At 40.2% G+C, this 25,607-nt stretch overlaps 1 protein-coding gene across 3 annotated transcripts in view; it reads right to left on the bottom strand.

The window, feature by feature from the left end:
• Window positions 1-25,607, bottom strand: part of mdn1 (midasin AAA ATPase 1) — a 279,890-nt gene that overhangs the window by 195,232 nt on the left and 59,051 nt on the right. For all 3 annotated transcript variants that reach the window (XM_061900349.1, XM_061900350.1, XM_061900351.1), the window contains exons 21-30: window positions 23,696-23,843; window positions 23,459-23,566; window positions 23,174-23,325; window positions 20,643-20,821; window positions 20,341-20,549; window positions 15,998-16,144; window positions 10,134-10,275; window positions 9,937-10,071; window positions 9,671-9,806; window positions 5,283-5,415 (exon numbers count right to left, since the gene is read on the bottom strand). In XM_061900349.1, the coding sequence (XP_061756333.1) occupies window positions 5,283-5,415; window positions 9,671-9,806; window positions 9,937-10,071; window positions 10,134-10,275; window positions 15,998-16,144; window positions 20,341-20,549; window positions 20,643-20,821; window positions 23,174-23,325; window positions 23,459-23,566; window positions 23,696-23,843 (1,489 nt within the window). The remainder of the gene's footprint in view (window positions 1-5,282; window positions 5,416-9,670; window positions 9,807-9,936; window positions 10,072-10,133; window positions 10,276-15,997; window positions 16,145-20,340; window positions 20,550-20,642; window positions 20,822-23,173; window positions 23,326-23,458; window positions 23,567-23,695; window positions 23,844-25,607) is intronic.

Below are 25,607 nucleotides of genomic sequence, written 5' to 3'. Positions count from 1 at the left end.
AGAGCCCCGCCACCCGGCGGAGAAAACTCATTTCGGCGGCTTGTACCCGTGACCTTATCCTTTCGGTCATGACCCAAAGCTCATGACCATAGGTGAGGATGGGAACGTGGATCGACCGGTAAATTGAGAGCTTTGCCTTCCGGCTCAGCTCCTTCTTCACCACAACGGATCGGTACAACGTCCGCATTACTGAAGACGCCACACCGATCCGCTTGCCGATCTCACGATCCACTCTTCCCTCACTCGTGAACAAGACTCCTAAGTACTTGAACTCCTCCAATTGGGGCAGGGTCTCCTCCCCAACCCGGAGATGGCACTCCACCCTTTTCCGGGCGAGAACCATGGACTCGGACTTGGAGGTGCTGATTCTCATTCCGGTCGCTTCACACTCGGCTGCAAACCGATCCAGTGAGAGCTGAAGATCCCGGTCAGATGAAGCCATAAGGACCACATCATCTGCAAAAAGCAGAGACCTAATCCTGCGGTCACCAAACCGGAACCCCTCAACGCCTTGACTGCACCTAGAAATTATGTCCATAAAAGTTATGAACAGAATCGGTGACAAAGGACAGCCTTGGCGGAGTCCAATCCTCACTGGAAATGTGTTCGACTTACTGCCGGCAATGCGGACCAAGCTCTGGCACTGATCGTACAGGGAGCGGACCGCCACAATAAGACAGTCTGATACCCCATACTCTCTGAGCACTCCCCACAGGACTTCCCGAGGGACACGGTCGAATGCCTTCTCCAAGTCCACAAAGCACATGTAGACTGGTTGGGCAAACTCCCATGCACCCTCAAGAACCCTGCCGAGAGTATAGAGCTGGTCCACAGTTCCACGACCAGGACGAAAACCACACTGTTCCTCCTGAATCCGAGGTTCGACTATCCGGCGTAGCCTCCTCTCCAGTACACCTGAATAAACCTTACCGGGAAGGCTGAGGAGTGTGATCCCACGATAGTTGGAACACACCCTCCGGTCCCCCGTCTTAAAGAGAGGAACCACCACCCCGGTCTGCCAATCCAGAGGTACCGCCCCCGATGTCCACGCGATGCTGCAGAGTCTTGTCAACCAAGACAGCCCCACAGCATCCAGAGCCTTAAGGAACTCCGGGCGGGTCTCGTCCACCCCCGGGGCCTTGCCACCGAGGAGCTTTTTAACTACCTCAGCGACCTCAGCCCCAGAAATAGGAGAGTCCACCACAGATTTCCCAGGCACTGATTCCTCATAGGAAGACGTGTTGGTGGGATTGAGGAGGTCTTCGAAGTATTCCTTCCACCTATCCACAACATCCCCAGTTGAGGTCAGCAGAACACCATCCGCACCATACACGGTGTTGATAGTGCACTGCTTCCCCTTCCTGAGGCGGCGGACGGTGGTCCAGAATCGCTTCGAAGCCGTCCGGAAGTCGTTTTCCATGGCTTCCCCGAACTCCTCCCATGTCCGAGTTTTTGCCTCAGCGACCGCTGAAGCCGCACACCGCTTGGCCTGTCGGTACCTGTCCACTGCCTCCGGAATCCTATGAGCCAAAAGGACCCGATAGGACTCCTTCTTCAGCTTGACGGCATCCCTCACCGCTGGTGTCCACCAAGGGGTTTTAGGATTTCCGCCCCGACAGGCACCAACTACCTTGCGGCCACAGCTCCGATCAGCCGCCTCGATAATAGAGGTGCGGAACATTGTCCACTCGGACTCAATGTCCAGCACCTCCCTCGTGACATGTTCGAAGTTCTTCCGGAGGTGGGAATTGAAACTTTCTCTGACAGGAGATTCTGCCAGACGTTCCCAGCAGACCCTCACAATGCGTTTGGGCCTGCCAGGTCGGTCCGGTATCCTCCCCCACCATCGCAGCCAATTCACCACCAGGTGGTGATCGGTAGAAAGCTCTGCCCCTCTCTTCACCCGAGTGTCCAAAACATGAGGCCGCAAATCCGATGACACAACTACAAAGTCGATCATGGAACTGCGGCCTAGGGTGTCCCGGTGCCAAGTGCACATATGGACACCCTTATGTTTGAACATGGTGTTTGTAATGGACAAATTGTGACGAGCACAAAAGTCCAATAACAAAACACTACTCGGGTTCAGATCCGGGCGGCCATTCTTCCCAATCACGCCTCTCCAGGTTTCACTGTCGTTGCCAACATGAGCGTTGAAGTCCCCCAGTAGGACAAGGGAATCACCCGGGGGAGCACTTTCCAGTACTCCCTCGAGTGTACCCAAAAAGGGTGGGTACTCTGAACTGCTGTTTGGTGAGTAAGCACAAACAACAGTCAGGACCCGTCCCCCCACCAGAAGGCGGAGGGAGGCTACCCTTTCGTCCACTGGGTTGAACTCCAACGTGCAGGCTTTAAGCCGGGGGGAAACCAGAATTGCCACCCCAGCCCGTCGCCTCTCACTGTCGGCAACGCCAGAGTGGAAGAGGGTCCAGTCCCTCTCGAGAGAAGTGGTTCCAGAGCCCTTGCTGTGCGTCGAAGTGAGTCCGACTATATCCAGCCGGAACTTCTCCACTTCGCGAACTAGCTTAGCCCCCGGACAACATAGCTCCTAGGATCATTGGGACACGCAAACTCCTATACCACTATAAGGTGGCAGCTCAGAGAGGAGTTTTTCAAAGTAAAAAATTCTTATTTCAAGCGTGAAATATAAAAATCATGACTTTGACACAATTGTGTCTCAATTTAAACAGATGAAATAGGTAAGTATAGGTAAATGAAGGTAAAAAGCAGGTGAACATTAATAAAAGGTAAAAAGTAGGTAAACATAGGTTAAACAAGGTATAAGGTTGGTAAACATTAATAAAAGAACGTAAAAAGTAGGTAAGTATAGGCAAATTAGGATAAAAAGTAGGTAAACATTGATAAAAGGTAAAAAGTAGGTAAGTACAGTTTAACATTTAACGTGACATTTCAAAGAATTTTGAACAGAAATAGTTCATGTATATATATAGTTCATATATATATATATATGTCTATCTGTGTTGGCCCTGCGATGAGGTGGCGACTTGTCCAGGGGGTACGCCGCCTTCCGCCGATTGTAGCTGAGATAGACACGAGCGCCCCCCGCGACCTCCAAGGGAAAAAGCGGTAAAAAATGGATGGATGGATATACATATTTGTTTATTCCTTGCGCACTAACGACTGAAAGAGCACGCACTTGGCGCGAAGATGTCATGTTGTCGATGGGAAAATGCATTTTTAGACCATATGATTTGCCTGAGCGGCGAGTACACCCCGAGAGTAACAAGCGGTTGCTTGTTGCCTTTCCATTAAGAACAATAAACTAGTTTTTAGTGTAAGTTTGATAATTGCAGTAGCACTTACCTAATTTCAGAACATTTTTCAACATATTGAGCAAAAAGGTCTCATATTTGCTTTTTCTATCAAGAAAAGTGCACTTGTTATTAGTGAGAATATACTTTTTTTAAAGGTATTTTGGGGTTCATTGAGGTTAGCTAATTTGATTTGTTTTGGAAAGTCTTGACAAGTCAAATTTTCTTGTTCTATTTGCAGATTATTTTGCTTAGTTCAAGTAAAATACCCCCTATTTTTTTTGTTGTTGTTTTTGAACACTGACCTTTTGCAGTGAGGTTTGTTGCTGCGTAGCAACCGCTTGACCTGATGGCACTTACAGAATTGAATTGGAGAGGCAAAAAATTACCTCATGTTCATTTCGCAGCAGCTCCGCGGACTTTCGAGTATAATAAATGTGAAGGCTGAATTATGATACACTTTTCACAAGATTCAAAGGATTGAACGTCAGCTAAGTGGCCTTTTCAAACTATCTGGTCGACCACTCTTTCCTTCTACACACACAAGGAGTATAAGTAGATAAGTATTGAGGTTTGTAGTGTCCTGGAAGAGTTAGTGCTGCAAGGGGTTCTGGGTATTTGTTCTGTTGTGTTAATATTGTGTTACGGTGCGGATGTTCTCCCGAAATATGTTTGTCATTCTTGTTTGGTGTGGGTTCACAGTGTGGCGCATATTTGTAGCAGTGTTAAAGTTGTTTATACGGCCACCCTCAGTGGGACCTGTATGGCTGTTGACCAAGTATGCTTTGCATTCACTTGTGTGAGTGAAAAGCCGTAGATATTATGTGATTGGGCCGGCACGCAAAGGCAGTGCCTTTCAGGTTTATTGGCGCTCTGTACTTCTCCCTACGTCCATGTACACAATTGCGTTTTAAAAAGTCATAAATTGTACTTTTTGAAACCGATACCGATCATTTCCGATACTACATTTTAAAGCATTTATCGGCCGATATTATCGGACATCTCTGGTTTTGCTTTAATGTTTGGTTAGATTTTTTTAAGTTGCCTCCCTGTTAAGCAGCAAGGTTTATATCCAACCCCAGGTGTCACGTTATGGCATTAATTGCGATCAAATAATTACAGTCATATTTATTTTAGCGCATTATGGGTCGGATCTACTAAGCTCCAAATAACACGCTGTGCATAAACTGTGTATAAACTTGATAACAAGTGCAAAAGTGGTGCAAACCGCCCTATTGAAATTATATTTTTGCATGTACTACTTAGTTTTCACCACATAGACACTCATTTGCTGTACATTCATGTCATCCTGCTCCTTCCTACCTGTAATGTATGCTATATTTTGAAGCATGCCGCAGACATGCCCAGACAACACTTTATCTGGGCATTTTGGAAGCAGTCCTTCGGAGCATCTACAAAAAACTCACTAAAGGCAAGCTTGTGCTGGAATGTTTCAGACACAAGAAAATACAAATTGCAGGAATTTGTTTTCATATATAGGAAAAAAAACATTTAAATAATCAGTAGAAACCAAAACGTATCAATTGAATTTGTTTTATGCAACCCCTTAGGTCATCCAGTGGCTATACAATTATCCATCCATTTTTTCCCGCTTGTCCCTGTCGGGGTCGCGGGGGTGCTGGAGCCTATTCCAGCTACATTTGGGCAAAAGGCAGGGTACACAGATAGACAGACAACATTCCCACACTAGGGCCAATTTAGTGTTGCCAATCAACCTATCCACAGGTGCATGTCTTTGGAAGTGGGAGGAAGCCGGAGTACTCGGAGGGAACCCACTCAGTCACGGGGAGAACATGCAAACTCAACACAGAAAGATCCCGAGCCCTGGGATTGAACTCAGGACCTTCGTATTGTGAGGCCCATGCACTGTTCCACTGTGCTGCCCTAAATATACCCTTGTTTTTTTAAATAAATTACAGCACATGTTCCAACAATATTTATCGATTTATAGATACCAAATGTCATCATGCCTAAAGAAACAAACATTACCTGGGTGGATTGTCTGACAGGCCGCAAGCTTCCCAGGAAGTCCGATGTTTCCATGTGTAAATGACAGTTGACAGAAAAAAACTTCTGGCCAGCTAATGCTGCAAACAGCTGGCAGATTGTTGTCTTTCCACACCTGAGAACATGAAGCAGAAAAGACATTACCAAGTGTACTGTATATAAAAACGTATGCTTCAGCAGTCCAGAGATGTTATGGAAACAAGCTATCTTTGTTCTCCACACTTGTCCATGTTGTGTCGTGTATGTGCTGTTGAGCAGGGGTGTCCAAACTGTCTTATAGTTGGACAAGACACTTCACCAATCTTGCTTCCAGTGCCATTCACACTGGTGTATAAATGTAAATCAAAGTTTAGTGGTGGTTGGAGAGGTCGTAGGCTCAAATTGACAAACATGTTTCTGTCAGTCTACACCAGGGGTCACCAACGCCGTGCCCGCGGGCACCAGGTCGCCCATAAGGACCAGATGAGTCGCACGCTGGCCTGTTCTAAAAATAGCTCAAATAGCAGCACTTACCAGTGAGCTCCCTCTATTTTTCAAATGTTATTTATTTACTAGCAAGCTGGTCTCGCTTTGCTCGACATTTTTAATTCTAAGACAGACAAAACTCAAATACAATTTGAAAACCCAAGAAAATATTTTGAAGACTTGGTCTTCACTTGTTTAAATAAATTAATTTCTTTTTTTACTTTGCTTCTTATAACTTTCAGAAAGACAATTTTAGAAAAAAAATACAACCTTAAAAATTATTTTAGGATTTTTAAACGCATATACCTTTTTACATTTTAAATTCATTCCTCTTCTTTACTGACAATTTAAATCAATGTTCAAGTAATTTTTTTTTTATTGTGAAGAATAATAGATACATTTTAATTTAATTCTTCATTATAGCTTCTGTTTTTTCCACGAAGAATATTTGTGAAATATTTCTTCAAACTTATGATTAAAATTCCCAAAAATATTCTGTCAAATCTAAAATATCTGTAGAATCAAATTTAAATCTTACTTAAAAGTCTTTTGAATTTCTTTTAAAATTTTTGTTCTGGAAAATCCAGAAGAAATAATGATTTGTCTGTTAGAAATATAACTTGATCCAATTTGTTATATATTCCAACAAAGTGCAGATTGTATTTTAACCTATTTAAAACATGTCATCAAAATTCTAAAATTAATCTTAATCGGGAAAAATTACTATTGATGTTTCATAAATTCTTTTTTTAATTTTTTCAAAAAGATTCAAATTAGGTAGTTTTTCTCTTCTTTTTTTCGGTTGGATTTTGAATTTTAAAGAGTCAAAATTGAAGATAAACTATGTTTTAAAATTAAATTTTCATTTTTTTAGTTTTTTCTCCTCTTTTAAACCGTTCAATTAAGTGTTTTTTTCATTATTTATTCTCTACAAAAAAACCTTCCCTAAAAGGAAAAAAAATGTACGACGGAATGACCCATTTTTTATATATATATATATATATATATATATATATATATATATATATATATATATATATATATATCTATTTATTAAAGGTAAATTAAGCAAATTTGGCTATTTCTGGCCATTTATTTAAGTGTGTATCAAACTGGTAGCCCTTCACATTAATCAGTACCCAAGAAATAGCTCTTGGTTTCAAAAAGGTTCGTGACCTCTGGTCTACACCCAGGCAGCTGTGGCAACACATGTAGCTTACCACCAGTTTAATGTGTGTGGGGAGTGAATCAATGAGGGGTTCCCAGTCCTCACTGTATAGTGCTTTGAGTGTCGAGGAAAAAAAGCTATATATATTTAATCCATTATGTGTTAAACCTAAAATATGCCAATAATAGTAAAATAACAAAAAAGTACAATGCAAAAACTCAGTGTTCAAAAACAAGAAAAAAAAATACAAAAATGAGGGGTATTTTATTTGAACTAAGCAAAATTATCTGCCAAGAACAAGAAAATTTGGCTTGTCAAGACTTTCCAAAACAATTAAAATTAGCTAACCTTAATGAACCCAAAAATACCTTAAATTAAGTATGTTCTCACTAATAACAAGTGCACTTTTCTTGTTAGAAAAAAAGAGACATTTTTGCTTAATATGTTGAAAAATATTCCTAAATTAAGTAAATGCTAGTGCCAATTATCTTGACATAACGATATGCGCTCGGCATTACATTTCTTGAAACCAGCAAACTTATATTAAAAAATAATTTATTGTTCTTAATGGAAATGCTTGTTACTCTCAGGGTCTCTTAGCCGCTCAGGCAAATCATATGGTCTAAAAATGCATTTTTCCATACATAACATGACATCATCGCGCCAAGTGCGTGCTCTTTCAGTCAATTAGTGTGCATATATACAGCCCGGGCCCCCGCCCAACATTTTTTTATTGTAATTTTAAGGAATTTATCTGACTGTGCATGAACTATTTCAGTTCAAAATTGTTTGAAATGTCACATGCTAAATATTAACTGTCAGTTTACTGTACTGTGCCAACTGTACTACTATATGAGTATGTATTTTCTATTGTTTCTTTGAAAATAAAACAGCAAAGTCAATTTGGCTGTCATCTGTTTTGATTATGAGACACAATTGTGTCAAAAATCATGATTTTTTTTTTCATGCTTGAAATTCAGTATTATTTAAAAAAAATTGTTTTGTTAACATGTTTCTCTGTATACTGGGTTAACGCATGCGCGGTGTTTATGAGCGGGAAATGGGCAGCAAGTGTTTCCGGTTTTTACTCTGTGCAGGAGTTGATTAAAAGTTGTGAACCGGAATAGACGTTGTGTTTATTCACCTATATTTACCATTGGTAGCAGAGGATGGTTGAGGATGGCTGCAAACTATAAATTACCGCCGAGGCTTGACGAGTACATGCCATACGAGTGCTGGAAAATTAAGTTAACATTTGGATGCGGGCTACAGAACTCACTAAGAAAAATCAAGCACTGGCTGTGGCTTTGGGACTTGAAGGAAGAGCATCAGAGGGAATGATTTTCAGTCACACAAACTAACACTGGAGCATTTAGACCAGCGGTGCCAGTAGTGAGCTCAGAATAAAGGGTGGCAAGAAACACAGCGTTGTCTATTCCATCCGACATGGCAAGAGTCTCTCCAGCAAGAGTGCACGCACCACTCGTCCAAAATTCTTGGACTGCCAGAAAAGGGGGGAGAATTTACCTCCTTTTCCCATTAGGGTGATCAACATACCCCCTTGTTATTGTTATTCTGTTCTACATGGTAGTGTGCTGGGGGGGCAGTACATCTAAGAAGGACAGCTCCAGACTTGAGAAACTGATCAGGCGGGCCGGTTCTACAATCGGAATGAAACTGGACTCACTGGTGACGGTGGCAGAGAAGAGGACTGTTGACAAACTAGTGAGCATCCTGGATGATGCCAGTCACCCTCTGCATAGCGTTATCAGTAGCCAGAGGAGCCTGTTCAGTGCTATACTGCTTCATCCCAAGTGCAGGACTAATAGACTCAAAAACTCCTTTGTCCCACACGCTATTAGACTGTACAACTCCTCGCTGGGGCGGGGGGCGGGGGGTACAAGGATGACAGGGGATGCAAAACAATACCAGTGCAATACGTTTTCATAACATAGTCACTACTGCCTAGTTTGTCTTGTTATATTCTTATTTTACTGTTATATTTTTATTCCCATTGTTGCTTTTTATTTCTTATTCTTATTGTAATGTTTCTCTATTTTGTTTCCATTTAAACCCCCATTATTTACTTTTTACTTTTTTTTAAATTGATCTCAACTCTGTACAATGCTACTGGAATTTTAATTTTCCTGAAGGAATCAATAAAGTACTATCTATCTATCTTGTGTACCTACATCAGGAAGATTTCCTAATGAAGCATCGCTGAATACAGTTAGGTTTAAAGCATTATCATTTCCCAAATGTTGAAATTTTAAAGTCACTTTTTCAGCTTTCATTTTACGAACTAACTTATTAGCATTGTGAATTGATTGCACAGTAACCTTCTTTAGACTAGATACCAGACCACAAAAATCAAATATATAATATTTGTACTTGTGAGTGTTGATGACACAGCTTTGCAAAAGTTTATATTCTAGTTTCAAGTATGTTTTACTCAAAATAGGTCATAAAATCTCACAAACAAGCTGTAATATCTTACTGAGATCATTTAGGACCAAAACCCTTAAAACAAGTAAAACACTAACATAAAATCTGCTTAGTGAGAATAATTATCTTATTAGACAGAAAATAATCAAATATCACCCTTATTTGAGATAACTAATCTTACTTAGATTTCAGTTTTTGCAGTGTACAACAATTGGCAAACACCTTAAAAATTTAATGAAACAAAATAGGAAAATGCCCATTGAGGATCTTCCCACAGACTGCCATGTCTTACCCAGTGTCTCCAACGAGCAACACAGACTCGCCAAATCGAAGCGCTCGTCCAACGAGCACAGCGAGCCGCCTCATGCTTTGTGTCCACACGACATGGCGAAAATCCTCTGGCACTGCAACACTGCCATCAACAGGACCTGCCAATCAAAGCATAGCCCAGGGTTTAAGGATGTGCAGCATCAACCAGTATGAAATATGGATAGAGAGGTGAGTGTGAATTCAGTCAACTTGTAGTCATTTTTTCTACCACAGGGCAGGACAACTTACTAAACTGGCTGGTGACCTGTTTTAAAGAGAACAATTTTTCTGGGTTCACAGTCCTCTTCAGGTACTTCTCCAGAATGGACAGGATGGTGGCCTCCTCCTCAGGCTTTCTAACACGTCCTGCCAGCAACATGTAACCTAACAAAGAAGGTGACTCGAATTAAGACTCTGGATGAACAACTTTACCAAGCCTTACTTACCATCATCAGCCAAATGCTGCAACCAGTCCTGAGAGGCTTCCGTCTGCTCTTCCAGCCGGTAGCGATCGGCCCAGCGGAACAGATCCCTGAGGGTGATGAAGCCATGTTTGCCCGCAAACACAGTCGATCCTCTGCGCAAGGACTGTGGGGAAAAAACATAAGCCTTTTTTTCCCCCCCCTCGCAGTATCACATCGCATTCAATCCAAATTGTAATTACTTTTAAAGTATGTGACAATAAAACATAAAATGCACAGCACAATGCAGCGTACATCAGGGCTATTCACTGGCGGCCAGGGGGTCAAATTCACATTGAGTTAAATTTCAAACTTGGGAGACCAAACTTTTTGCAGGAAATTCCAAAAATGTTGCAGTGCTTCTGTTGCACAGAGCATTTAGACCGGGGGTCGGCAACCCGCGGCTCTAGAGCCATATGCGGCTCTAGAGCCATATGCGGCTCTTTAGCGCCGCCCTAGTGGCTCTCTGGAGCTTTTTCAAAAATGTATGAAAAATGGAAAAAGATGAAGAAAAAAATATATATTTTTTTGTTTTAATATAGTTTCTGTAGGAGGACAAACATGACACAAACCTCCCTAATTGTTATAAAGCACACTGTTTATATTAAACATGCTTCACTGATTCGAGTATTTGGCGAGCGCCGTTTTGTCCTACTAATCTTGGCGGTCCTTGAACTCACCGTAGTTTGTTTACATCAGGAGTGCCCACACCTTTTCTGCAGGCGAGCTACTTTTCAATTGACTAAATCGAGGGGATCTACGTCATTCATATATATCATTTATATTTATTTATTTATGAAAGAGACGTTTTTGTTAACAAGTTAAATGTGTTTAATGATAATACAAGCGCGTGTAACACATAGATGTTTTTCTTTCATGAAGACAAGAATATAAGTTGGTGTATTACCTGACTCTGATGACTTGCATTGATTGGAATCAGACAGTGGTGATGATAACGCCCACATTTTTGAATGGAGGAGGAATAAAGTCCTCCTTTCTGTACAATACCACATGAAAGTGGTTGGTTTTTGGCATTTATCCAGCTTCCATACACTTTACAAGAAAAACATTGGCGGAAAATTCCGTAGCTTTCCAAGACTCTTATTTTGTTAGCGCAGGCAGCATGAAGCAGCGCTCTTATTGTGAAGATAGGAACTGTGCAGTTGGCCTTTAGAGTTTTGACGGAAGGTATGGCGCGACAGTCTGTTGAAATAAAAAGTGTTTCTCGCCGTCTTAATGATGATCTCGCAGCAGCCAGCGTCATCTCACAAGACCCTCGGGTGCCGTGAATGTCAATCAAGTGACGTCTCGGTGAAGATTGATGATCGCTAATTTTTAGGTCTATTTTTTTAAAAGCCTGGCTGGCGATTGACTGACACACCCACCGCGATCAACCGGTAGCTCGTGATCGACGTAATGGGCACCCCTGGTTTACATGTATAACTTTCTCCGACTTTGTAAGACGTGTTTTATGCCACTTCTTTTTCTGCATAATTTTGTCCACCAAACTTTTAAAGGGGAACATTATCACAATTTCAAAAGGGTTAAAAACAATAAAAATCAGTTCCCAGTGGCTTGTTGTATTTTTTGAAGTTTTTTTCAAAATTTTACCGGTCCCGGAATGTCCCTAAATAAAGCTTTAAAGTGCTTTATTTTCGCTATTTTCAAAACCACTATCCATTTCCCTGTGACGTCATACAGGCCTGCCAATACAAACAACATGGCGGTTACCACAGCAAGATATAGCAACATTAGCTTGGACTCAGACTCGGATTTCAGCGGCTTAAGCGATTCAACAGATTACGCATGTATTGAAACAGATAGTCTGGGTATGGAGGCAAATAGCGAAAACGAAATTGAAGAAGAAATTGAAGCTATTGAGCGAATAGCTATTGACGCTATTCGGCCATAGCGTGGGTGTACCTAATGAAGTGGCCCATAGCATGGCTGCCTTATTAGCATCGCCGGTAAAATGTGCGGAACAAACGATCAGGACTTTCGCATCTTGTGACACTGGAGCAACTTAAATCCGTCGATTGGTAAGTGTTTGTTTCGCATTAAATGTGGGTATCTAGTTTCAAATGTACATACAGCTAGCGTAAATAGCATGTTAGCATCGATTAGCGTAGCATGTTAGCATCGATTAGCTGGCAGTCATGCCGTGTCCAAATATGTCCGATTAGCACATAAGTCAACAACATCAACAAAACTCACCTTTGTGATTTTGTTGACTTAATCGTTGCAAATGCATCTGCAGGTTATCCATACATCTCTGTGTCATGTCTGTCTTAGCATCGCCGGACAAATGTGAAGACACTCTGGCACATTCAATGGGGGTCTGGCGGCAGATTTCTTGCCTGTGGTGCAACTTGAATCCCTCCCTGTTAGTGTTGTTACACCCTCCGACAACACACCGACGAGGCATGATGTCCCCAAGGTTCCAAAAAATATTCGAAAAAACGGAAAATAACAGAGCTGAGACCCGGTGTTTGTAATGTGAAAATAAATATGGCGGGTGTGTTACGTTCTGACGTCATCGCTAAAAGACCGATAAACAGAAAGGCGTTTTTTCTGCAACATCAAGGTATATATTGACGCTTGCATAGGTTTGGTGATAATGTTCCCCTTTAACGTTGTGCATGAATGCACAAAGGTGAGTTTTGTTGACATTATTGACTTGTGTGGAGTGCTAATCAGACATATTTGGTCACTGCATGACTGCAAGCTAATCGATGCTAACATGCTATTTAGGCTAGCTATATGTACATATTGCATCATTGTGCCTCATTTGTAGCTATATTTGAGCTCATTTGGTTTCCTTTAAGTCCTCTTAAGTCAATTTATATCTCATGATATAAATTGACTTAAGAGAGACTTAAAGGGAGAGAGAGAGAGAGGCAAAAGTTTACTTGAGTGCTCAGGGGTTAAAATGCGTGGCTGTTGGAGAGAGGGGGAGAGATAGAGAGAGAGAGAGAGAGAGAGAGAGAGGCAAAGGTGTGCTGGCGTGTTCAGGGGTTAAAATGCGTGGCTGATGGAGAGAGAGAGGCAAAAGTGTGCTGGCGTGTTCAGGGGTTAAAATGCGTGGCTGTTGGAGAGAGAGAGAGAGAGAGAGAGAGAGAGAGAGAGAGAGAGAGAGAGAGAGAGAGAGAGAGAGGGGCAAAGGTGTGCTGGCGTGTTCAGGGGTTCAAATGCGTGGCTGTTGGAGAGAGAGAGAGAGAGAGAGAGAGAGAGAGAAAGAGAGAGAGAGAGAGAGAGAGAGAGAGAGAGAGAGAGAGTAATATGTATGTAATATTACATACATATTACAAATGTATGTAATATGGCTTTTATTTTTTTGCGGCTCCAGACATATTGTTTTTTTGTATTTTTGGTCCAACATTTTAGGTTGCAGACCCCTGACTTAGACAAATGTAAATACATTGCCAGATCAAATTTGAAACTTGCTAGCAAACATAGAGCATCCATCCATTTTCTTCCGCTTATCCGAGGTCGGGTCGCGGGGGCAGCAGCCTAAGCAGAGAAGCCGAGACTTCCCTCTCCCCAGCCACTTCGTCCAGCTCTTCCCAATGTAGTTTGTTGCAAAGTTAATGCTATGTCTGCCTAAATTTGTAAAATCTTTGTGTTCCTAATAATAGCTGTGGCTGCAGCGCAACCGGGTGGTTGAGCTGCTTCGGTGGTAAACAAACACTTTCTAACAAAGGACAATCACTGTAGCTAAATCAATAGTGTTGTCAAGTCGTTTTTGTAAAGTACATTTTACATTGATTGGACCAACAACTCAGTAGTCTCTTCTGCGGACAAAAAAACAGGAAGATGAGAGCCAGAGATTCCGCTACTAACCCTAGCGTTAACTAACATTGGAGATTAAACATTACATTAACACCATTACACTGCAAAAGTTAAAATCTAAGTAAGATTGAATATCTCAAATAAGGGTGATATTTGCAAATTTTCAGTCTGATAAGATAATTCTTCTCACTAAGCAGATTTTTTGTTAGTGTTTTACTTGTTTTAAGTGTTTTGGTCCTAAATGATCTCAGTAAGATAATACACCTTGTAGCTGAGATTTTATGACCTATATTGAGTAAAACATGCTTGAAACTAGAATATCAACTGTTGCAAAGGTGTGGCATTAACACTCACAAGTATAAAACTGCTTTTTTAAAGTAATAATTTCTTAGTTCAATCATGATGCCGAGCGCATATCATTATGTCAAGATAATGGCACTAACATTTACTTAATTTAAGAATATTTTTCAACATATTGGGCAAAAAGGTCACTTTTTTTTTCTACCAATAAAAATCCACTTTTTTGTGAGAATATACTTATTTTAAGGTATTTTTGGGTTCGTTGAGGTTAGCTAATTTTACTTGTTTTGGAAAGTCTTGACCAGCCGCATTTTCTTGTTCTCTTGGCAGATAATTTTGCTTAGTTCAAATAAATTACCCCTAATTTTTGTAATTTGTTTTCTTGTTTTTGAACACTGACTTTTTGCAGTGTACAAAACATAACGCGCTAAATATTATGTAACATGTGTAAATAATTAATTGCAATTAATTGTGTTCTCTCCGGGTACTCTGGCTTCCTTCCACTACCAACACATGCACCTGGGAATAGGCTGATTGGCAAGACTGGCCCTAGTGTGTGAATGCATATCTATGGCGACTAGTCCATGGTGTGCCTTGCCTTCTGCCCGAATGCAGCTGGGATGGGCTCCAGGCCCCCCGTGACTCCAAAGGGACAAGCGGCAGAAAATAGATGCATGGATGGACCTCAACTAAAAATATTTAAAAGGCCTACTGAAATGAGATTTTCTTATTTAAACGAGGATAGCAGGTCCATTCTATGTGTCATACTTGATCATTTCGCGATATTGCCATATTTTTGCTGAAAGGATTTAGTAAAAAACATCCACGATAAAGTTCGCAACTTTTGGTCGCTAATGAAAAAGCCTTGCCTTTACCGAAAGTCGCAGACGATGAATTCACAAGGGTGAGGGCTCCTCACGTACTCACATTGTTTATAATGGGAGCCTCCAGCAGCAAGAGCTATTCGGACCGAGAAAACGACAATTTCTCCATTAATTTGAACGAGGGTGAAAGATTTGTGGAAGATGATATTTATAGCGAAGGACTAGAAATATAAAATAAATAAATAAATAAAGTTTAAAAAGAAAAAGGCGATTGCATTAGGACGGATTCAGATGTTTTTAGACACACTTACTAGGATAATTCTGGGAAATCTCTTATCTTTCTATTGTGTTGCTAGTGTTTTAGTGAAATTAATAGTACCTGATAGTCGGAGGGGTGTGTCCACGGGTGTCTTGACGCCAGTCTCTGAGGGAAGTCGACGGCAGCTGCATGGACGGCGCAAGCTCAGCTGATCTCCGGTAAGAGGCGACTTTTTACCACAATTTTCTAACCGAAACCTGCCGGTTGACAAGTGGTCGGGAACCATGTTCGCTTGACCGCTCTGATCCATAGTAAAGCTTCACCTCCGGGAATTTTAAACAATGAAACACCGTGTGTTTGTGTGGCTAAAGGCTAAAGCTTCCCACCTCCATCTTTCTACTTTGACTTCTCCATTATTAATTGAACAAAATGCAAAAGAATCAGCAACACAGATGTCCAGAATACTGTTTAATTGTGCGATGAAAAGAGACGACTTTTAGCCCCAAGTGGTGCTGCGCGGGAAATTTAAAATTGTAATTTAGTAAACTAAACCGTCCTTATTGGCATGTGTTGCAATGTTAATATTTCATCATTGATACACAAACTATCAGACAGCACGGTCGATAGTAGTGGGTTTCAGTAGGCCTTTAAACTAAAGAAAAAAAATAATAACGTACCTGTAGTTCGGTCATGACTTTGACGAGTTTGGTGCAGTACGATAGAGGTATTCTGCACCTCAGATGAAGGATGGTCTCCAACTCCTGGCTTGGTAGTTCATCAAAATGCAGCTCCACAAAGCGGTTCCTGAATGCCCTGGAAAGCACCTTAAAGTACAGCAGATTTGAAAAGTTACAATTTTGTTGGCTTCCCAAAGCAATCCCTAATCAGTATGATGCAGGATTTTCATTAACCCCTTGAATTAAAGCCAAACAAAGAACTTTCAATCAACTCGTTTGAAGTGGAATCAAAGTAGTCAGTGATTTCACTGGATTGTTTTAAAATTTCTGTATATCATCTGGCGTTGGTAGACCAAAAAAAATGATCCGCAGTCCATATCTGTCCAGCCAGAATATTTAGAGAACATATTTTTACTCTAACTTTGTAAATGGCAGAGGGGCAGACAAAAACTTTTTGTCCTGAGCAAAAAAACCTCCAGCAACTTTGAATCGCTACAAATTTGAATTGAATCCGAAAGCTTCAACTATCGAATTGTCAATATGGCACACAATATATTCATGCTACCATCATTTAATGTTTACATAAAGCAGATAAATATATGAAATAAATTAATAATAAGTGTTAATAATCTAAGCAAGTAAGTAATAAGTAATTTATTAATTTATATCTGCACCTTATTGGTTTTTTATCCTGCACTACCATGAGCTAATGCAACGAAATTTCGTTCTTATCTGTACTGCAAAAACTGAAATCTAAGTAAAATTAAATATCTCAAATAAGGGTGATAATTGCTTATTTTATGTCTGATAAGATAATTATTTTCACTAAGCAGATTTTATGTTAGAGTCTTTTACTTGTTTTAAGGGTTTTGTTTTTAAATGATCTCAGTAAGATATTACAGCTTGTTGCTGAAATTGTATGACCTATATTGAGGAAAACATGCTTGAAACCAGAATATCAACTGTTGCAAAGCTGTGTCATAAACAATCACAAGTATAAAACTACTTTTTTAAACTAATAATTTCTTATTTCAAGCATTTGAAAATAAAAATGACTGACACAATTTTGTCTCATCATTAAAACTGATAACGGCCAAATGGACTTAGCCGTTTTATTTTCAATGAAACAATACAAAATACGTACTCATATACAAAACCCGTTTCTATATGAGTTGGGAAGTTGTGTTTGATGTAAATAAAAACAGAAGACAATGACTTGCAAATTCTTTTCAACCCATATTCAATTGAATGCACTATAAAGACAAGATATTAGATGTTCAAACTCAAACTTTATTTAATTTTTTGCAAATAATAATTAACTTAGAATTTCATGGCTGCAACACGTGCCAAAGTAGTTGGGAAAGGGCATGTTCACCACTGTGTTACATCACCTTTTCTTTTAACAACATTCAATAAACGTTTGGGAACTGAGGAAACTAATTGTTGAAGCTTTGAAAGTGGAATTCTTTCCCATTCTTGTTTTATGTAGAGCTTCAGTCGTTCAACAGTCCGGGGTCTCCGCTGTCGTATTTTATGCTTCATAATGCGCCACACTTTTTCGATGGGAGACAGGTCTGGACTGCAGGCGGGCCAGGAAAGTACCCGCACTCTTTTTTTACGAAGCCATGCTGTTGTAACACGTGCTGAATGTGGCTTAGCATTGTCTTGCTGAAATAAGCAGGGGCGTCTATGAAAATGACGGCGCTTAAATGGCAGCATATGCTGTTCCAAAAGCTGTATGTACCTTTCAGCATTAATGGTGCCTTCACAGATGTGTAAGTTACCCATGCCTTGGGCACTAATGCACCCCCATACCATCACAGATTCTGGCTTTTGAACTTTGCGTCGATAACAGTCTGGATGTTTCGCTTCCCCTTTGGTCTGGATGACACTATGTCGAATATTTCCAAAAACAATTTGAAATGTGGACTTGTCAGACCACAGAACACTTTTCCACTTTGCATCAGTCCATCTTAGATGATCTCGGGCCCAGAGAAGCAGGCGGCGTTTCTGGAAGTTGTTGATAAATGGCTTTCGCTTTGCATAGTAGAGCTTTACTTGTACTTACAGATGTAGCGGCGAACCGTATTTAGTGACAGTGGTTTTTTGAAGTGTTCCTGAGCCCATGTGGTGATATCCTTTAGAGATTGATGTCGGTTTTTGATACGGTGCCGTCTGAGGGATCGAAGGTCACGGTCATTCAATGTTGGTTTCCGGCCATGCCGCTTACGTGGTGATTTCTCCAGATTCTCTGAACCTTTTGATGATATTATGGACCGTAGATGTTGTAATCCCTACATTTCTTGCAATTGCACTTTGAGAAATGTTTTTCTTAAACTGTTTGACTTTTTGCTCACGCAGTTGTGGACAAAGGGGTGGACCTAGGCCCATCCTTTCTTGTGAAAGACTGAGCATTTTTTGGGAAGCTGATTTTATACCCAATCATGACACCCACCTGTTCCCAATTATCCTGCACAACTGTGGGATGTTCCAAATAAGCGTTTGATGAGCATTCCTCAACTTTATCAGTATTTATTGCCACCTTTCCCAACTTCTTTGTCACGTGTTGCTGGCATCAAATTCTAAAGTTAATGATTATTTGCAAAAAAAAAATGTTTATCAGTTTGAACATCAAATATGTTGTCTTTGTAGCATATTCAACTCAATATGGGTTGAAAATGATTTGCAAATCATTGTATTCCATTTATATTTACATCTAACACAATTTCCCAACTCATATGGAAACGGGGTTTGTAGTAGTACAGTTGGCACAGTACAGTAAACTGACAGTTAATATTCAAACATTTAACATGTGACATTTCAAATAATTTTGAACAGAAATAGTTCATGCCCATTCAGGTGTAATTATTCGCAATTACAATTAACATTTTTTGGCCGGGGGCCAGGCTGTATATATATGCGCACTTGCTGACTGAAAGAGCACTCACTTGGCGCGATGATGTCATGTTATAGAAGGCAAAATGCATTTTTAGACCATATGATTTGCCTGAGCGGCTAGTAGACCCCGAGAGTAACAAGCGGTTGCCTTGTTGCCTTTCCATTAAGAACAATAAATTAGTTTTTAGTTTAAGTTTGCTGGTTTCAAGAAATGTAATGTTGAGCGCTTATCATTATGTCACGATAATGGCACTAGCATTTACTTAAGAATATTTTTCAACATATTGAGCAAAAAGGTCCCCAAAAAATTTCTACCGAGAAAAGTGCACTTTTAGCGAGAATATACTTATTTTAATGTATTTTGTGGTTCATTGAGGTTAGCTAATATTACTTGTTTTTGAAAGTCTTGACATGCCAAATGTTCTTGTTCTATTGGCAGATAATTTTGCTAAATTCAAATAAAATACCCCTCATTTTTTTTTTTTTTTTTTTATATTGTTTTTGAACACTGACTTTTTGCAGTGTGTAAAGTTCAAATTTGATTTACAATAAAATTTGAACGTGTCTTATCCAACCAAGTATTTCTCATACTTGGTTGGCTTGGCGCACTGGGAGAGTGGCCATGCGCAACCCGAGGGTCCCTGGTTCAATACCCACCTAGTACTAACCCTCGTCACGTCCGTTGTGTCCTGAGCAAGACACTTCACCCTTGCTCCTGATGGGTTCTGGTTAGCGCCTTGCATGGCAGCTCCCTCCATCAGTGTGTGAATGGGTAAATGTGGAAGTAGTGTCAAAGCGCTTTGAGTGCCTTGAAGGTAGAAAAGCGCTATACAAGTACAACCCATTTATCATTTATTTATCATGTATTACAACTTTGTAATTTTTACCAAGTAAAAACTGTTGCTGAATTAGTTGTAAATGATGACAAACTGGTCATGTAGTAATGAACGACCACCAAATTAAATACAAATTAATTTAGGATCATCCCATTGACAGAATAAATCTACAGCTTTGCTTTCATCTTCTTAAAACTCACTATGACACAAAAGTACAGCTATTTATCATTTATGGTACATTTTGTTTATGTATTCTGTGGGATAGTTGACAAATGTCAAATGACACATAACCCTCATTGACCTTGAATAGATGCATAGAGCCAAATGCCGCTCACACATCTGTATGAATGTGAATGAATGTTTGTTGGTGGTCGGAGAGGCCTTTGGTGCAAATTACCAGCCATATTTCAGTCAGTCTACCCCAACAGTTGTGGCAACAAAGTAGCTTACCACCATAAAGGTGTGAATGTGGAGTGAGTGAATAGAAAAGTGCTATGAAAATCTATTCCATCCATCCATTTTCTACTGCTTGTCCCTTTTGGGGTCGCTGATTATTATTATTATTATAACATACACTAAAATTATAGTGTAACAAGATTGATAAAGTACCTTTCTACCCCCATAGAGACCAGGGGGATTCTGGGTTGCAAACAGCATGAATCTTGGGTGAGCCTTGATAACCTCCTGTGTTTCCGGCACAAAAAGCTCCCTGTTGTCATCCAGCAGCCTGTTGAGGGCTTCCAGAACATCAGTGGGGGCCAGGTTCAACTCATCCAGGATGATCCAGTAACCTTTTCTCATGGCACTGATTAGTATGCCTGCGAGCAGAACAACAACAACAAATTTAAGTCGGAGTCTGACGATGGCAAGTTTTGATTTCAAACAAGCTCTTACAGTAAGAGTGTTCTTACCCTCTGTGAACGCCAGCTTGCCCCGATCGTCTGATGAGTAACATCCTATGTACTCCTGGATGTCCGTGTGCTCGTGGTTGTTGATTCGAACGCAATGGTTACCAGTCGCTGCGGCCAGCCAGCGGATAAGGCTGGTCTTCCCCACAGATGTTTCCCCCTGGATAAGCACTGGATGAATTCTGTGAAGATAAAGCATGAGGTGAGAATACAATACTTTTGTATTGCTAGCTCATTATGTATTAATTTAAGATAAAAGCAAACGTTTTAATTTTGTTTTCCGATAAACATTTTGTTTATTGTTTTCAAAGTTTTTTCCCCATCTTTATTCATTTGATTTTGACATGCTGAATTATTTGGTTCAATTTGGTTGGATTTTGACTGTTTTAAGTGTCTTTTTTTCCCCCCAAAATGAATTATTAGTACAATACAATACAAATTACACTAAAAGGATGAAAGGGACACACACTCAGTTTAATCATTTAACAAGTCTGGACTGAGGTCTCAAAGGCCAAAATGAACAATCCACCTGGATCCTTACCAATTTATTAATACCAAACAGCTGCTAACGATTGTCAATGTCTCTAGACAAGCTAAATCTTGACAGCCAGTCAGTGATTAAATGCTTACATTAATACTACAAGTTTACTTCAATATATATAACACACTACACATCAGTGGTCACCAATCTTCTGGAGCCCAAGATCCCTAAGCAAACCAAAGCAAGATATACACTGCGTCAACATACTGCATAAAAACACATGCTTTTTTTTAGAACATATATACATATACAGTATACACACGCACACACACACACACATGTATACATATATATATACATGTACTGTATGTATACACATATGTACATGTATGTATATATATATAAATATATACAAATGTATATATAAATATCTATATCTATATATATATACATACATATATACATATACACATATAAACACACAAATACATATATATATATACATATACACACATATATATACATTTACATACACATATATATATATATATATATTGTTGTTTTTTTTTTGCTTGTGTTTTTTGTAATGTGCTAAGGTCCAATGACAAAGGAGTCACAGGTCACAAATGGCCTCTGGGGCACACTTAAGGCACCCCGGCTGTAGAAGCAAACTGTTTGTGGCCACTATAGTTTTAGTATCGTAATATATTTGTTCATCCTATGGTTACATATGGGACACAAGTCACATGGTTGTCCTACGTCGGCGTCGGACGTAGTAATATCTGTTTTTTCCTGTGTAATAAAGAGGGGATAGACAGAAAAGTCCTTCTCTGCCTACCTTTATCACATTTTACTGCCTTTGCATGTCAATGTTTAATTTTGTATTCACGATAAACACAAAATCTGTACTTTGGAGCAATATTTACGGAATCTCGTCTTTGGCTTGTTAGCTTTCCATCGCAGGCGAGCAATAACCGTCGTGGTTGAGGGAAGAGTTGTTTGATGATAGAAAATATCTGATACGTTGCAACAGTCAGCCTGAATACAATGATGCATCTAAATGATTTGCACGAGCGGGTGAAGTGCGGCCGCGGTGTCGAGAGCGGCAGGATGCAAGAGAGAGAGAGAGAGAGAGAGAGAGAGGCAAGGGTGTGCTAGCGTGTTCAGGGGTTAAAATGCGTGGCTGTTGGAGAGAGAGAGGGAGGAGAGAAAGAGAGAGAGAGAGAGAGAAAGAGTGAGGGAGCGAGAGGGAGAGAGAGAGAGAGAGGCAAGGGTGTGCTGGCATGTTCAGGGGTTAAAATGCGTGGATGATGGAGAGAGAGGGAGAGAGAGAGAGAGAGAGAGAGGGCGAGAGAGAAAGAGAGAAAGAGTGAGGGAGAGAAAGAGGCAAAGGTGTGCTGGCGTGTTTAGGGGTTAAAATGCGTGGATGATAGAGAGATAGAGAGAAAGAGAGAGAGAGAGAGAGAGAGAGAGAGAGAGAGAGAGAGGCAAAGGTGTGCTGGCGTGTTGAGGGGTTAAAATGCGTGGCTGTTGGCAGGTCTATTGGTGACATCATTACTTTTTTTATTCTAAAATTTTTGCAATTAACCGATAGCTCAACTGTCGATTGCAATTGACAGGTTGGCCACCCTAGCACTACATCAGCAAGTACCGTAAATACATTTTTTGACAAGAAACAAAAAACATACAGCACAGTGTAAAAATGTCTTGAGCAGGAATTAATATTTAGTACAATAAAATAGGAAATCATTCAACCTTGAAAAGTTAACTCACAGTAACCATGCTTTTGGTCCTGCCTCAAACACTTGTGACTGCCACCTTTTTAAAATTTGACTTAAATGCAACTGTCTTTTGCGTTCCATGGACTTTAAGAGAAAAAAAAACGGTCCTAAGGTAATCAAAACTAAACAAAGAGATTACATTTTTAGCTCTTGATCATTTTGTACTTTTACCAAGAATACATACCATCCCTCTAGTTTTTTAATACACTAAACTGATAATTACTGACAAATGTATTAACATGAAACTCTTTAGGTTTTACTGGTTGACATACCCTGCAGATACCACTCGAGCAAGCTCCCTTAGGTTGAGTTTGACTGAGGCTGTGAGGATGTAGCTGGGATCCACAGCTGGCTCCATCTCACCCTGGGACACCCAATAGCCCTCGGCCGCCACACATGGTCGACCTTCAGGAGCCGAAATGGGCTGAAAGAAATGTAAAATTGGAGAATAAACTTTGGATAACAACGTTAATCAAAATGATCTATGTCTTGATTATGTTCCTGCATTAATTGTTATTCAAGAACACTGAAGAGAGACCACTTCGAGGAGGTCTTACTTGTTTGAGACACTTAGTGTTTCCTTTCAAGATGTGCTGACAAACCAGTTTCTGGACCAAGGGATGGGACTTCCTGTCAAGCTGAGTCAGAAAGCTCAGACAGAAACCCTGCAAACATGAAGTAATTTCATTGCAAAGTACATAGTGGTGCTAAAGATTGGAAAGAGTAAGAGCACGCAGAACTTACAGCGAACCACAGGAGTTGGATATCCCAATAACACATTTTATCAAACTAACCTCATAAAGTGAGCGCTGCACGGCGCGGCACGGGTTTGCTGCCACGTACTTCAGTGCCCTGCATAGCGTGCGAAGGCTGTAGTGGGGTCTGTGGCCTGTACCGTCTACAAGGCGTGAGGATGCCTCCTTTCTTATTGTCAAGTAGAAACTGTACACACATACAAAAGTACATCAGCACCATCACATGTTAATACCTATCCGTCTATATTTTAGGTTGATATCATATTTTGTCGCTATGACAAACCACGTTGCTAAAGGTTATTTATATGTACTGCATATAACACTTTTTCATACTGCCATTTTTCACGTGTCACACTATGTTAATTTAATATATTACTGTTAAAATGTGCAAGTAGGGCTATTCGATATGGCCTATTATTAATATCTCGATATTTTTAGACCATGTCACGATACATGATATATATCTCGATAATTTGCTTTAGCCTTGAATTAACACTTGATGCATATAATCACAGCAGTATGATGATTCTATGTCTCCCGTCCAAAGGCAAAACCCAGTAACTCAATGTTGGTCAAAACTGAGCTGATAATGATTTTGGAGTTCCTAGGTGATATGCTTTACATTAGTGTATGCGATATTGTAATTTGTTCCGTAAGTAAGCTGTTACGCGCATGGCAGGACCTAGCAACTACCACATAACCGCGTAGATACAACAGAAAAACCTAGTATCTCAAGGGACCAATCGGAGCTTCTTTGTCAGTCGCCTTATTGTCTTTAATGAGACATTTGCACGAATGGGGGCCACCTGATTATGTGATATTATGTCACGAGTGGATATTTGGAAGATTAGCCCAGGACGTTGCAAGCACCTTCATTAAATGTATTGTTCTTGATTCTTCCCCTTGCATACTCTTTTGGGCAGATAACTGTGGAGGTCAAAATAAAACTGGACGCTGTACACGGCTCTTGCCCAATGTGCAAACGCAGAATGGGGCCCACCTGAGATTGTGATAAAATATCTGGAGAAAGAGCACACGTTCATGAGAGCAGATTCAATCCATGGCTCAATCGGCAAGAAAATGAAAGCTCAAGAAAACATCTATACGTTTGATGACTTTGTAAATCTTTGTAAGAAAGCATCAAGATAGATTGGTTTTCCTTTGTTTTCTCAAAATCAGCTAGAAGTGAGTTAATAGGTTTTGCCTTTGGACGGGAGATGTGTCTACATAAAAACATTCTTGTTCATACCGCATTAATGTATGCTAATTTTAAACTTTCACGCAGCGAGGGAAATTACAACTACCGTATTTTTCGGACTATAAGTCGCGTTTTCTTTTGTAGTTTGGTCGGGGGTAAAACTTAGCCAAACTCTAAAAAAATTTTTTTAAATTTTTATTATTTTTTTTGGGGTTTGGCCGGGTCTCACCCCCCCACTGGACTGTGGAGAAGACTGCGACTTATAGTCCGAAAAATACGGTAAGTTAATTTAGCAAAACTGTATTTATTAAACATTAATTAAGCAGTGGCACAAACATTGATGTCATTTCAAAACAGAAAGTGCAAGATTGTCAGAGACATTTTAAAACAAGCTATTAGTGCACTTTTGTGCATGATGTCACTAAGATAACATATCAAAACAATACTAAATTAAAGTGCACTTTTTGTACAGAATGTCACTACAATAGTTAACAACAAATAAAGTGCACTTTTGTGCATGATGTCACACAAGATATTTCAATAACTGTCAAATAAAAATGAGCTGCATAGTAGGAAATCAAATAGTGTATGTCCTTCGCTATGTGGTAGGCTCCTGCGGACGTCATCTCCTTCTGTTGTTGACTATTATTTTCATGCGGTGTTGATGTGGAAATGGTTGCTTGGGCATTTTGTGGGTGTGGCTCTGGCTGGAGATGTTGACATGCAGAGTTTCAAGCACTCTATCGGGTGACT

The sequence above is a fragment of the Nerophis ophidion genome, linkage group LG05 (genome assembly GCF_033978795.1).
Source record: "Nerophis ophidion isolate RoL-2023_Sa linkage group LG05, RoL_Noph_v1.0, whole genome shotgun sequence".
In the NCBI taxonomy this organism is placed as follows: Eukaryota; Metazoa; Chordata; class Actinopteri; order Syngnathiformes; family Syngnathidae; genus Nerophis; species Nerophis ophidion.
This window is presented reverse-complemented; position numbering and strand designations above follow the sequence as displayed.